The sequence below is a fragment of the Somniosus microcephalus genome, chromosome 19 (genome assembly GCF_052327205.1).
Source record: "Somniosus microcephalus isolate GS21.2 chromosome 19, FLI_Smic_1.0, whole genome shotgun sequence".
Classification (NCBI taxonomy): Eukaryota; Metazoa; Chordata; class Chondrichthyes; order Squaliformes; family Somniosidae; genus Somniosus; species Somniosus microcephalus.
Genome location: NC_141005.1, coordinates 38,879,565 through 38,893,182, shown reverse-complemented (window position 1 = coordinate 38,893,182; position 13,618 = coordinate 38,879,565). Strand labels below are relative to the sequence as shown.

The 13,618-nt window shown below is 42.0% G+C and overlaps 1 protein-coding gene across 2 annotated transcripts in view; it reads left to right on the top strand.

Annotated features, from left to right (window-relative positions):
- The window catches only part of rhof (ras homolog family member F), a 28,397-nt gene that overhangs the window by 8,598 nt on the left and 6,181 nt on the right, over window positions 1–13,618 (top strand). For both annotated transcript variants that reach the window (XM_085961633.1, XM_085961632.1), the window contains exons 4-5: window positions 8,895–9,004; window positions 11,451–11,585. In XM_085961633.1, coding sequence (XP_085817759.1) covers window positions 8,895–9,004; window positions 11,451–11,585 — 245 coding nt within the window. The remainder of the gene's footprint in view (window positions 1–8,894; window positions 9,005–11,450; window positions 11,586–13,618) is intronic.

The window sequence follows — 13,618 nt, the reverse complement described above, 5'->3', positions numbered from 1 at the left end:
GGTTGCACATAGTAACTGACTTTCTTTACTCCTAGAAAGAGGTTTAGTAAATTGATGCTGGTAACAAATTACAGATGTCTACGTTAGAAATGCATAGGACATGGGTGTTGCCAATAGTTGAGAGTAATTCCCCATCAAGAGAAGTGTCTGACCAATGGGCTGTTGGAAAAATCTATTAATTCTACAGCAAATTGCACTCCCCCTGGACAGAGGAGCCATGACGATGTAAAAAAAGAGAACCTGCATTTATATAGCATCTTTCACAGCCTCAGGACGTGAAAGCTTCTTTTGAAGTGTAGTCACTGTTGCAATGTCAATAAATGCCTAACCACCCTCTCAGATGGAGAGAGACATGGTAGGCATTTTGGAAGCAAGTTATGTGAAAATAAGCATTGCTTCAGAAGTTGATTGGGTGTCAGCTGTGGCTCAGTTGGTAGCACTCTCGCCTCTGAGTCAGAAGGTTGTGGGTTCAAGTCCCACTCCAGGGACTTGAGCACATAAAACTAGGCTGACACTCCAGTGCAGTGCTGAGGGAGTGCTGCACTGTCGGAGGTGCCGTCTTTTGGATGAGACGTTAAACTGAGGTCCCGTCAGCTCTCTCAGGTGGATGTAAAAGATCCCATGGCACTATCCTGGCCAATATTCATCCCTCAATCAACATAACAAAAACAGATTGTCTGGTCATTATCACATTGCTGTTTGTGAGAGCTTGCTGTGCGCAAATTGGCTGCCGCATTTCCCACATTACAGCAGTGACTACACTCCAAAAAAGTACTTCATTGGCTGTAAAGCACTTTGAGACATCTGGTGGCCGTGAAAGGCACTATATAAATGTAAGTCTTTCTTTCTGCTGCAGTGGCAAGGCAAGCTAGTACTGTGTGCGATGGAGTTCACACTCTGAAATGTCATCCCAAACTCAACTATTTCATCAGTGGGAGTCATCTAGTGGTGGGCAAGCAAGGCAGTTCAGCAATTGGTTTCCTCTGGTCTCAATGTTTACTTAAATGTCTGTCTCCAAGTTGCAGGCCTACAATTCTTCAAAAAACAAATTGTAAAACTTCCCAATCAATTTAAAATACACACAAAGTACACCGCCCTTGATATGGATAGTGGATGCATTCTTCTAGGGTGTCCCTATCAAGCACTTCACCTTGACTTCTCCTTGTGGGTAGCATATATTTCCGGCAGAGTACAAGACTGCATTAGTACTGGATTATGGATGTGTTCAGTTGAATCCCTTGGCTGACATTATGAAATTGGCCTCTTAACTTCTTCCTACAGGGGCAAAAGCTATAATGTCAAGCCTATTAAAAACAATTTTCTAACCAATGATGTATTCAAAAAGTAGCCACATAGAACATAGTGCAGTAAATATTTTACATCCATTCATCCCCAGAATTTTCTCTGTCTTCTCAGAGAAGCATAGGAAATACATTGCATAAACAAACAAGAACATAGGGCACATCTAAAGATAAGTACTGTAAGTTCAGACTGCTAACCCACAGTTTCCTTCCCTTTAACAACTAAATTACAAGACTGTAAGCTTCCCTGTTGTTCAGTGAATTTATTAAATTTTATCCAGTGAGCAGCTGAAACTTACACACCAGGAAAATACCAGGTTCCCTCCCAGGTCCATGTCAAGATAACTGACCTCAGCTGGTACAATGGTTTGGGACCCGCAAGTCTGCCTCAGTGCATCTTAGTTAGGAAGGGACAAGTTGTACAGAGTTCCTGCTCCTAATCAATTCCAGTAGGAATTTAACCATTGCTCCAGCACAGGAGGAGGCCATTTGGCCCATTGCGTCTGTACCAGCTCTTTGTTAGAACAATCCAAAACTAATCTCACTGCCCTGTTCTCCCCATAGTCTGCATCTTCCTATGCTTCACTTTTCCATTAACAGATGCCTCAACCACTCCCTGTGGCAAAGCATTTTATAGTACAACAATTTTCTACATAAAAATAACTCTTTTTACTCCCAGTGACAAATTTTAAATTGATGCCCTCGTGAAAGACTCCCCAACCAGAGGAGGTAGTCTCACTATATTCACCCAATCAAAACTCTTCATAATTTTAAAATCTATTAAATCTCCTTAGTTTTCTCTGTTCTCGTGGAAATAGTTGCAATATCTCTGGCCTCTCCACATAACTATAGTTTGTGATCCCTGTTATTATGCTGCTATGTGCTCTCCATGGCTTTAATGTCCTTTCTATAATAAGGCACCCAAATCTGCACAAAGTAGTCTAATGGTGGGCTAACCATTGCCGTGTACAAATTCCTCATTTGCCCTTTGCACCTGCACATTATGGCCCAATTGGCTTTCTTTACAGTAACACCTACCCGCTGTTGCACTAGATGGAGCACAGTAATTTTATATCGCACGTTTGGTGCTGGTGCTCTGCCAAGATTTTTAGCCTGATGGTGTCAGAAGTGGAATATAAAGCTGCCAATGCTACAATGAGGCAATTACATAATCATTTCCATCTGTCACTGTAATTTTTTTTTTAAGTAAGTAAAACTAGCACAAATCTTGAAGAAACAAAAGCTCATATTGCAACAGATAAACTGGTTGTTTTAGTATTCCAGGAAGTGAGATGATCCAAAAGTTTCCAACACAGCAACATACAAAAACAGGTAGTGATGCTTTGTCTAATCACCACAAGCCGTAATAGTCATACACAAAGATATGCAGCAACTCATGCTTCAGTGACTATATTGTAGGTCTGATTGTTAATGTACTTAAAACCTAACATATTATCCAATGATAACAGGGAATTGGTGCAGGTACCAAGAGCTTTGAATCCATTGAGATGTTTATACTCAATTATTGGTTAAGTCGACATGCAAGGGAAAATTTTGGAAGACCAGGTCACTGCATGCAGCCTGTGTACATTGGAAAATCGTGGGGACCCGTCCCCATAATTTTCCAATATCTTCTGGCTGCCCACAAGGCTCTGTGTTGTGGAACCTCCCAAAATTGATCCAGTGTTGGTGGAGATGTGGGGACACTTGAATAAATTACGTTTGGAAATCAGGGAACAAAATAAATTTCCCCATCTCTCCTGAAGGGGCTGGTACAGTTTCACGAGGAACAGCCATCCTCCTGTACCTTGCCCAGGTAGCTTTTCTTCAGGTATGAGGCTAGACAGTGAGTGTTCAAGAGCAGGCGCACAAGTGACATATCTCCCCATGCTAACTCAGAGGCACTGAGGCTAATTATACTGTCCCTATCTCAACTAGAATTAGCTAAATCATCAGAGACTGGGAATAAAGCCGAGGACCCAGTAATCTGTATAGGCGAGTTATAACATTGACTTTACCAACTGAGTTATTTTTTGCAGAGCTTTCCCCCCACCACCCCCTATTTATAGTTCATAAAATAGTAGATTGTACACGGTTTCCAAAAGGAGTGGGCTTGACGGGTCAAATAGTCTTTTCTCTTTCTTTGCTACCGAATGGCCTACTCCTGCTCCTATCTTCTATATCGTTGAATGTGTTTTGTGATTTATGCCTTTTTATATCTATGTTCTCAACTATAATACAGTACATTGGTATTGACATTTTGACTCTGGTTGCTTCCTCTGTCTTGGTACAGTCCATGTCTTTTGTTTTAAAGTGGCTGTTTCCTTTCAATTAGCGGTTTGTTAACATTGATCAGAATAAATTTCCTTTGGGTTGGGTTGTGTGCGGCAGCTCTCTCAGTAGAAAGTCCACCACAAGAGTTCTGGAAAGTCCCCAGTGCTATAGCACTGTTTTAACTCCATGATCTCCATTGAAGGACATAAAACTTGTCACAAAGTTTGAATTGCTGGTTTCATTTAATTAGAGATGAACTTATTCAAAAAATGAATTGGTAAAAATATTAAGTGTATTTGACTTACTGATAGAGATGATGGAGAATTGTGATTGTATCTCCAGACAGGTATCTGTAATGCTGTGTGGTATTGTGAATGCACTTAGTAATATAGTTGTACACAGTACAATCTGTCTATTGTGTTTAGTTAAATTTATGTAATGAGTATTATTCATTTCTTCTGAAACAATCTACATGCAATCTCCTAAACTAATAGAAAGATCACAGAAGACATTATTTGACATGATTTAGGAAAAGATGCTTTTGCGATTTCCAGAACTGATGGTTTCAACCCCCAACAGTTGAGTGACTGTTTCCTTTTAATTAGTGGTTTGTTAACATTGCAGTTGGGCCGGCATTACTTTCTGAAATTCTGGTATTTGATCAGGTGAAAGACTCTGGTTTCACTCTCAGCTTGAGTGTTGTTACTTTATGATACTAAGGAAGCAGTTGAATTTGCCATTCATAAAACAGAACCTTTTTAAACTATTGATCAGGGACTTTTTATATATTTCTGAAGGTTAATTTACTGATTACAGACTCTCATTGTGTGTATATTGTCAGTCGTGGCTCAGTTGGTAGCACTCTTGCCTAAGTTGTGGGTTAAAGTCCCAAAAATTTTGGCTGACACTTCAGTGCAGTACTGAGGGAGTGCTGCACTGTCGAGGTGCCATCTTTCAAATGAGACGTTAAACAGAGGCCCTGTCTGCTCTCTCAGGTGGATGTAAAAGATCCCATGGCACTATTTCAAAGACGAGCAGGCAAGTTATCCCTGGTGTCCTGGCCAATATTTATTCCTAAAAATCGACATCACTAAAACAGATTATCTGGTCATTATCACATTGCTGTTTGTGGGAGCTTGCTGTGCGCAAATTGGCTGCTGTGTTTCCTGCATTACAACAGTGACTACACTTCAAAAAGTACTTCATTGGCTGTAAAGCGCTTTGGGGTGTCCTGAGATCGTGAAAGGCACTATATAAATGCAAGTCTCAATTGGTAGCACTGTCATCTCTGAGTCAGGAGATTGTGGGTTCAAGTCCTATTGTAGGATTTGAGCAATCTAGGATGGCACTCCAGTGCAGTACTGAAGGAGTGCTACATTATCAGAGGTGCTGTCTTTGGATGAGCCTGATGGCCTACTTTTGTCATGGATACACAAACATGAGGAGGTGTGAGGAGATAAACAGAGGTCCCATCTGGCTGTTCAGGTGGACATGACAGATCCTGTGGCCTATTTTGGAAAAGAGCAGGCAGTTCTCCTGGTGTCCTGCCCAACATTCCTCCCTCAACTAATACCATCAAAAAAGCAGATTAACTGGTCACTTTGCTGTCTGTAGGGCTTTGTTATGCACAAACTAGCTGCTGCATTTATCTACTTAAGAACAGTATCTACAGTTAAAAGTACTGGCTGTGAAGCACTTTTGGACCACCGGAGGATGTACAAGTTCTTTCTTTAAGATTCTTGTAAATAAGATAATTGTTAATCCTCAGGTATGCACACAATTTTGCTAACATTATAGAAAAAATTGTAAGGGATAAGGTGCACTTAGTGTAAAAACAGTCTATAAAACAGTCTAGGGTACTTAAGGAAGTGGCCCTAGAAATAGTTGATGCTTTGCTGATCATCTTCCAGCATTCGATGGAATCTGGAACAGTACCCATGGATTGGAGGGTAGCTAATGTTACCCCACTATTCAAAAAAAGGTGGTAGAGAGAAAACGGGGAATTACAGACCGGTAAGCCTGACATCGGTAGTGCTAGAGTCCATTATAAAAGATGTAGTAGCAGAGCACTTGGAAAACCGTGACAGGATCGGACAAAGTCAACATGGATTTACAAAAGGTAAATCGTGCTTGACTAATCTACTGGGATTTTTTGAGGATGTAACTGGTAAAATAGATAAGGGAGAACCAGTGGATGTGGTGTATTTGGACTTTCAGAAGGCTTTTAATAAGGTCCCGCATAAGAAATTAGCGTGTAAAGTTAAGGCACATGGGATTGGGGGCAAGGTATTGACTTGGATAGAGAACTGGTTGGCAGACAGAAAGCAAAGAGTTGGAATAAACGGGTCTTTTTCCGAGTGGCAAGCAGTGACAGGGTACCGCAGGGATCGGTCCTTGGGCCCCAGCTATTCACAATATATATTAATGATCTAGACAAGGGAACTAGATGTAATATCTCCAAATTTGCAGATGACACAAAGCTGGGTGGGCGTGTGTGCTGTGAGGAGGATGCCGAGAAACTCCAGGATGATTTGGACAGGTTGGGTGATTGGGCAAAAGCATAGCAGATGCAATATAACGTGGATAAATGCGAGGTTATCCACTTTGGTGGCAAAAACAGGCAGGCAGATTATTCTCTGAATGGCAATAGATTGGGAGAAGGGGAAGTGCAACAAGATCTGGATGTCCTTGTGCACCAGTCGCTGAAGGTAAGCATGCAGGTGCAGCAGGCGGTTAAGAAGGCAAATGGCATGTTGGCCTTTGTAGCGAGAGGGTTTGAGTACAGGAACAAGGATGTCTTGCTGCAGTTATACAGGGCCTTGGTGAGACCACATCTTGAGTATTGTGTGCAGTTTTGGTTGCCTTATCTGAGGAAGGATGTTCTTGCCATGGAAGGAGTTCAGCGAAGATTCACCAAGCGGATACCTGGGATGGCAGGAATGACATATGAGGAGAGATTGGGTCGATTGGGCTTGTACTCGTTGGAGTTTAGAAGAATGAGAGGGGATCTCATTGAAACTTATAAAATTCTGACAGGACTGGACAGACTAGATGTAGGAAGGATGTTCCCGATGGTCGGGGAGTCCAGAACCAGGGGTCACAGTCTAAGGATAAGGGGTAAGCCATTTAGGACAGAGATGAGGAGGAATTTCTTCACCCAGAGCGGTGAACCTGTGGAATTCTCTACCACAGAAGGCAGTAGAGGCCAATGCATTAAATATATTCAAGAAGCAGTTGGATATATTTCTTACGGCTAAAGGGATCAAGGGATATGGGGAGAAAGCAGGGACAGGGTACTGAATTTGGATGATCAGCCATGATCGCATTGAATGGCGGAGCAGGCTCGAGGGGCCGAATGGCCTACTCCTGCTCCCATCTTCTATGTTTCTATGTTTCTAAAAGTCTGAAATTGTAACAGAACTGTGCATCCTCAATGCATTGTTCACCCAATACACCAAAATGATACAAGGAACGGGATGTGGTTAGCATTTACGGCAAAGAGATAGATAAATACGTCTTACCTCTCTTCCTGTCTTTGCCCGAGAACACAATTTCCTCTGAAGCTTGTGTTTTGTTAGTGTTGCAACAGCATTTGTTGCTGTACCTTAAAATATTTCTATAATTATGTTATTGCAGCATGCTTAATTTAACTGAGAACTGGTGTTTTTTTTATTCGTTTATGGGATGCAAGGACAGCATTTATTGCCATTCCTAATTGCCCTTGAGAAGGTGGTGATGAGCCGCCTTCTTGAACCGCTGCAGTCCATGTGGTGAAGGTACTCCCACACAGGTGTATTCTGCTTATGAACCAATTCCTGTCATTATTTCCCTCCTGATCTACTTACAAATCTACTAAATTTGTTCAATTGTTACATAGATTTTGCAGCACAGAAATAGGCCATTCCACACAATGGGTCTATGCCGGTGTTTATGCTCCACACGAGCCTCCTCCCACCCTACTTCATCTCACCCTATCAGCATATCCTTCTATACCTTTCTCACTCATGTACTTATCCAGCTTCCCCTTAAATGCACCTGTGCTATTTGTCTCATCTACTCTGTGGTAGCGAGTTCCACATTCTAATCACCCTCTGGGTAAATTACTTAGTGGATTTATTAGTGAGCATCTTATACTTATGATTCCTAGTTTTGGACTCCACCACAAGTGGAAATATCTTCTCTATGTCTACCCTATCAAACCTCATCATAATTTTAAAGACCTCTATTAGGTTTCATGAACCATAAATTAAACGGATGCTTTAATAAACAGTGGTACAGTATATTGCTTACAATGCCATCCAAGATAATATACATTTCCTGAAAACCAATTAAAATTTGTATCGATCTAATTAATTTTAAGCCACTTTCTTTAAGGTGCTATGTAAATGTAAGTTGTTGTTGAAGTGTTACACTTCAAAGAAAAATATAAACGTTATATAAACAAAGATATTCTTTTGACACAGAAGCCAGAACGTCTATAAGCTCTGACCAACCTTTAGAAACATTTTTTACATATAAAAAAAAGAATAACAGTGTGATCAGTAACTGATTACAGAATTCATTTCAACAACTTCGTAGTTACCTTGTAGTAGCAGACTATTATATTGTGTTACATAGTATGGTGCATCCTCTGACTTAGCATGAGCACTGCCACAGATTTCTTTTAGTAATATTAAAACAAATCAGTACAGACAGACATCACATAGCAGGTTTAAAGTATCTCTTTCTCCCAGATCTAGTTATCAGTTTTACATTAATGTTGCAAAATTCAAAATGAGATAAGTGGTGATTTCTGCACTGAGGCTGGTTTTGAAGAGAGATCATTAGCTCGGCAGATGGGGTGGGGGGGGGGGGGGGCGGGGTTCCAAGCCAGATAGACCAGGACGATCATAGCTTTGATCTCTGATCTGTGCTGAGTTTATTGATCTTGGTCCGGTGAGAGAGGGAAGCCTTTGTTACTTCAGCATATCTTTGGGTTAAGAGGAGGAAACATCAGCCTGGGTTCCCATTCCGGATTACTGGAAGAGGTGTGCATTTATACTCCCTCTACAGTTGGACCTGTTGCCACGCACTGTCCAGACTCATATGAAGACCAACCACTTGATTGAGGTACAAGGGGGCTGCCAACAGTAATGGCACCATACCCAGCAGGAATCCACAGAGTGCATGATTTGTTTCTTTGCATTTATCCATGTCAGGATGCTCTCATTTCTGGTATATCTTGCATAGATGAAGCATTATTAGCTGAATAAATAGTTCAAAGTAAAACACTAAAAGAACATGCATCATTTTGTGCTTGCTTTCCTCTTTTGTCTTTAGGTCAAGAGGACTATGACAGGCTGCGCCCACTATCCTACCAAGATACACATGTTCTCTTAATCTGTTATGATGTCACAAATCCCACAAGTTTTGATAATGTCCATATTAAGGTGAGGTGGCAAATCATGTCTTCTATATTCCACTTAATGGCACAGTTTTAAAGAGTGTGCAGGGACAGAGGGACCTGGGAGTTAATGTGCATAGGTCCCTGAAGGTGAGAGAGTGGTTAGCAAAGCATATGGGATCTTGGGCTTCATAAATAGAGGTACTGAGTACAAAAGTAGAGAAGTTATGCTGAACCTTTATAAAGCGCTGGTTAGGCCACAACTGGAGTATTGTGTCCAGTTCTGGTCACCACACTTTAGGAAGGATGTGAATGCCCTTGAGAGGGTGCAGAGGAGATTTACCAGAATGGTTCCAGGGATGAGGAGATCTTAGCTATAAGGACAGGTTGGAGAAGCTGGATTTGTTTTCATTAGAGCAAAGGAGGTTGAGGGGTGATTTGATAAGAGGTGTACAAGATTATGACGGGTTTGGATAGGCTAGATGAGGAAAGGCTGTTCCCACGAGTTGATGGTACAAGGACTAAGGGACACAGATTTAAGGTTTTGGGCAAGAGACACAGGGGGGATGTGAGGAAAAACCTGGAACTTGCTGCCGACAGAAGTGGTGTAAGCGGAGACACTCAATGTTTTCAAGGTGAGACTGGGTAGGCACTTGAGGGAAATAAACTTGCAGGGCTACAGGGATAGAGCGGGGGAATGGGACTGACTGTATTGCTCTACAGAGAGCCGGCACGGACTCGATAGGCCAAATGGCCTCCTTCTGTGCCGTATGACTCTTATGGGGGAAAAATTCAGTTGTTTGCGCCTCCCATTAGCACCTTAAATGGGGGCTAATGGGGCGCAAAGCAACTAGCGCCCGGGCTCGCGAAATTAACTAGACTGTTTGTGGTGGCGCTAAACTCTACCACCACGATCTCCTGCGCCGACAGATTGTGACGTCAGTCGAGTGCGCAATGCCCCGGTAGCGTCCCGGACCGGATATTGAATGGCGCCCCCTGCCTTACCGCCTGCCACTAGCAATGACAGGTTGAGGGGAGCGTTTTGCAGTCAGAAAAGGACTGGGGGAGCGCTATTTAAAGGTGACCGCTTCCTGCCTTTTTTTGTTGGTGACATTTTTGCACCACGCATTCTGGAAGAGAGAGCGAGCGAGAGAGAGAGACTTCTGGAGAGATTCAACGCTGTGTGAAGGAGCAGCACTATGCAGGTTCATTTTGATTTGCCCTTCCTTGCTTCGCCAACGCTCTGAGGTAGCGCCTTGCTCCTCGGCCTTTGCGCCTTAAGACAGGTGTGTAGCGCCTTAGCGCTCCAATCACCTCCAGGGGCAATAAAAGCCAAGTTTGCCGTCGGAGGCGATAATTAGCGCCAGGCACTAAACTTTGCGCACGGCCGATAATGGCACCCCAAAAGGGTGATACTGAATTTTCCCCCTATGACTCTATATTCAACAGAAGCAAAATCGTGGTAGTTAATGCTCATTTGTTTTAGCATTTTTCTGAAATTATTAATTGACCCTAACCATCCTTTTTTTTAGGAAAGCATTTATTATTTTCTTCCATTCCCTTCTCTTGGTAGCCCAGCACAGCACATCATCGGCAACTAAAAGGGTGGGTAAATGACCCAGTCCTCAGTCTGCTAATATCACTTTCTGTCCAGGTATCAGGAGGTGTATGAGGGGACCATTGTGGGGATGTGCCTCGCCTATGCTCAATATTTCCCCATAATGTCAAGGGTGGAATGGGAGCTCATCAGGAGAAATATTGTAGGTACAAACCCACCTCCAACCATTATATGGGCATGGGACCTCTACATTGCAGCACTGCAATGCCTACCCTTATCGAATTTACCCAGGATGATAATAAGGCCCAAGGAATTCCAGAACTTTTAGACTCACAGTATAATTATATACAGTATAAATATGGCAATTACACGGTTTGTCAGTTCACAATCATATTTTATCAGACAATATCAATTTTCTATAGTTTATTACTGCATATGAACATTTTTATACATTTAAATGTATATATTTGCATTAATAGTCCTAATTAAAAAGGTACTTGCGCTGTTACGTAGCAGCCCTAACTTTCTGCGGTGAGTTTAATTGGTAATTAATGCGCAAATGCAGCAATTTCATGCAGCTCACAGGGAGGTTGAGGGTGAGCTGCTGTTTTCGCGAGGCTAATGGCAAATCGTCCAGTAACTTGTGGTGATTTGCAATTCACAGGGTATATCTTCCTCACCACAAGTTACTGGACAATTTACACATTAATAATGGTGAGCACCATTAAACTCACTGTTATTTTGGCAGCAAATTCTGGGCCATTAGTTCTGATCAAAATGATAATTAAAAGTGACTGAAGCACAAGTAACTCACTTACATGCTTTGGCAGAGGTTTTGTGGAATAATTCTTGACAAATATAAAATGCTATACAGATCAACATGTGACGTTAAAATGTACATGGTTTTTTTGTTGTATTTCCTCAACTATGGTAGTGGGTTCCAGAAGTAAATCACTTCTGCCAGGAAGTCCCCATACTCCTGATTGGTTGCAAAACAGACCTTCGAATGGACAAAGAACGCTTGAGAAGACTGAGAGCGGCCCAGCAGGAACCTATCACATATAATGAGGTAAAGTGACCGCGTGATGTCAACATGGCTGTGAAGCTGTGTCAGTGCAAAGTACACGGCTCTGCTTTTCCAAACTAACCCTCCGAAGGGAAATCTTGTTTTTCAAGACAATTTTAATTCTCTTTTGATGTTTGAACTGAGTTCTTGTGACAGATACAATTACCCAAGTTCTGCCTGCTTGCAGTTCATTAAAAACATCACAATAAAAAATTTAACACAGAAAAAGTGAATTTTTCAAGCTGTGCATTTGAAGGATGCTCGCTTTCAGTTGCCGACTTTCTCCCCTTTGCTCAAGGTGTTACCTTGTTAATGAGTTGGTAGTTCCACAGGTGCCACATGCTATTATTTATGCGTGAGCCGTATCAGTAAACATTGGGAGGCTATTTGACGGCAGGGGACATCGCAAAATAGCCAGATCCTGTCCTCAGCCAACATCTACAATACGAGCACTTTAAGACACTTTAGGTCCATAGGAACAGCATAACCTCCAAGTTCCCCTCCAAGTCACACACCTCCTGACTTGGACAAATATTGCCGTTCCTTCATCGTTGCTGGGTCAAAATCCTGGAACTCTCTCCCGAAGAGCCTTGTAGGAGTACCTTCACCACATGGACTGCAGCGGTTCAAGAAGGCAGCTCACCACCACCTTCTGAAGAGCAACTAGGAATGGGCAGTAAATACCAGCCTTGCAAGGGATGCTTCTATCCCAAGAATTAATTAAAAAAAAGAATATCTTCTCCCCTCTAACCCAGGAGTGCCAAGATTAATTTGTGCCACCATGGTTTAGATCAGCTAATTCTGCACAGACTCGTGGAGTGGGGGTTGAACTAGGACCAGAGGGGCAGGTGAAAACTGCACTAGAAGCAGAAATTTTCTGAGCATGTAAAGAAATTATTTGAAAAGTAAAGATGTTTGCAATATGATTGAACAGCAATCATGAACTTCAGATATATAAGTTGTCCAAGTTCAGGATACATTAAAAGTCAAGCAGACTCAAAAGGATGTCCTTCTCTTCCTTCAGCCTGCCTTTGGTTTGCCATGGCAGTTTACATAGGCCAATTTTACCACAAATTGCCACAAATTTCTCTTACCAAAAAGTTCTAAGAATGGAGCAGTCACTGTCAGTGTATCTTTATCAATGGCGCCAAACTGCCAATGCAGCCAGCTAGTCTGCAGAAGAATGTCCAAAGAGAATTATAGACTTTGCTGAGAATATGGACCCTGCTCTGGAATTATGCAACCGACTAACAAGTACAAGACCCTTATGATCCAAAAGAGCTCTCCCAAACACCCGACAGATGGATTATGAGTTTGGACGGATCAGTGACAATGCCAGAAACCTCCTGGGTAGCCCTTCCCATTGGAGTGGGAGACTAATCTTTCCCCTTCCATTCAGTTTTCCTGACTTGTAGGAATCACTGACCGGCCCAGTCCAAGCCTGGTCCATAGACAAATGCAGAATCACAGAAATGAAGACAAACAGTAAAAAAAAAAAATTGGCCAAAAAGCAACTGAAAGTAAAACAGGAAACAATAGAAACTGTTAAAAGAGACGAGAGAAACTGAGAAAGGTGAAGAGGAAAGGAGTGAGAAAATAGCAGAGAAATAGAGAAAGGAAGAAAGTAATAAGTCAGAACAAACCTAAGTAAAGTTTAAAAAAATGAAACTGAAGGAAGTCAATAAAGTCACAAAACTGTCAACATTTAAAATAGAACCAATGAAAGCATCACCCAGACACCTTTGTCACCTTTAATTAAAATCATTTAATTAAAGAAACAGCTTGCATTTGTATAGCACCTTTCATGACCTCAGGACACTCCAAAGTGCTTCACAGCCAATGAAATACTTTTGATGTAGTCACTGTTGTATTGTAGGGAAATATGGTAGCCAATTTGTACATCGCAAGGTCCCACAAACAGCAATGATAAATGACCAGCTAATCTGTTTTAGTGATGTTGGTTGAGGGATAAATATTGACCAGGACACCGGGAGAACTCCCCAGCTCTTCTTTTAATAGTGCCATGGGATCTTTTA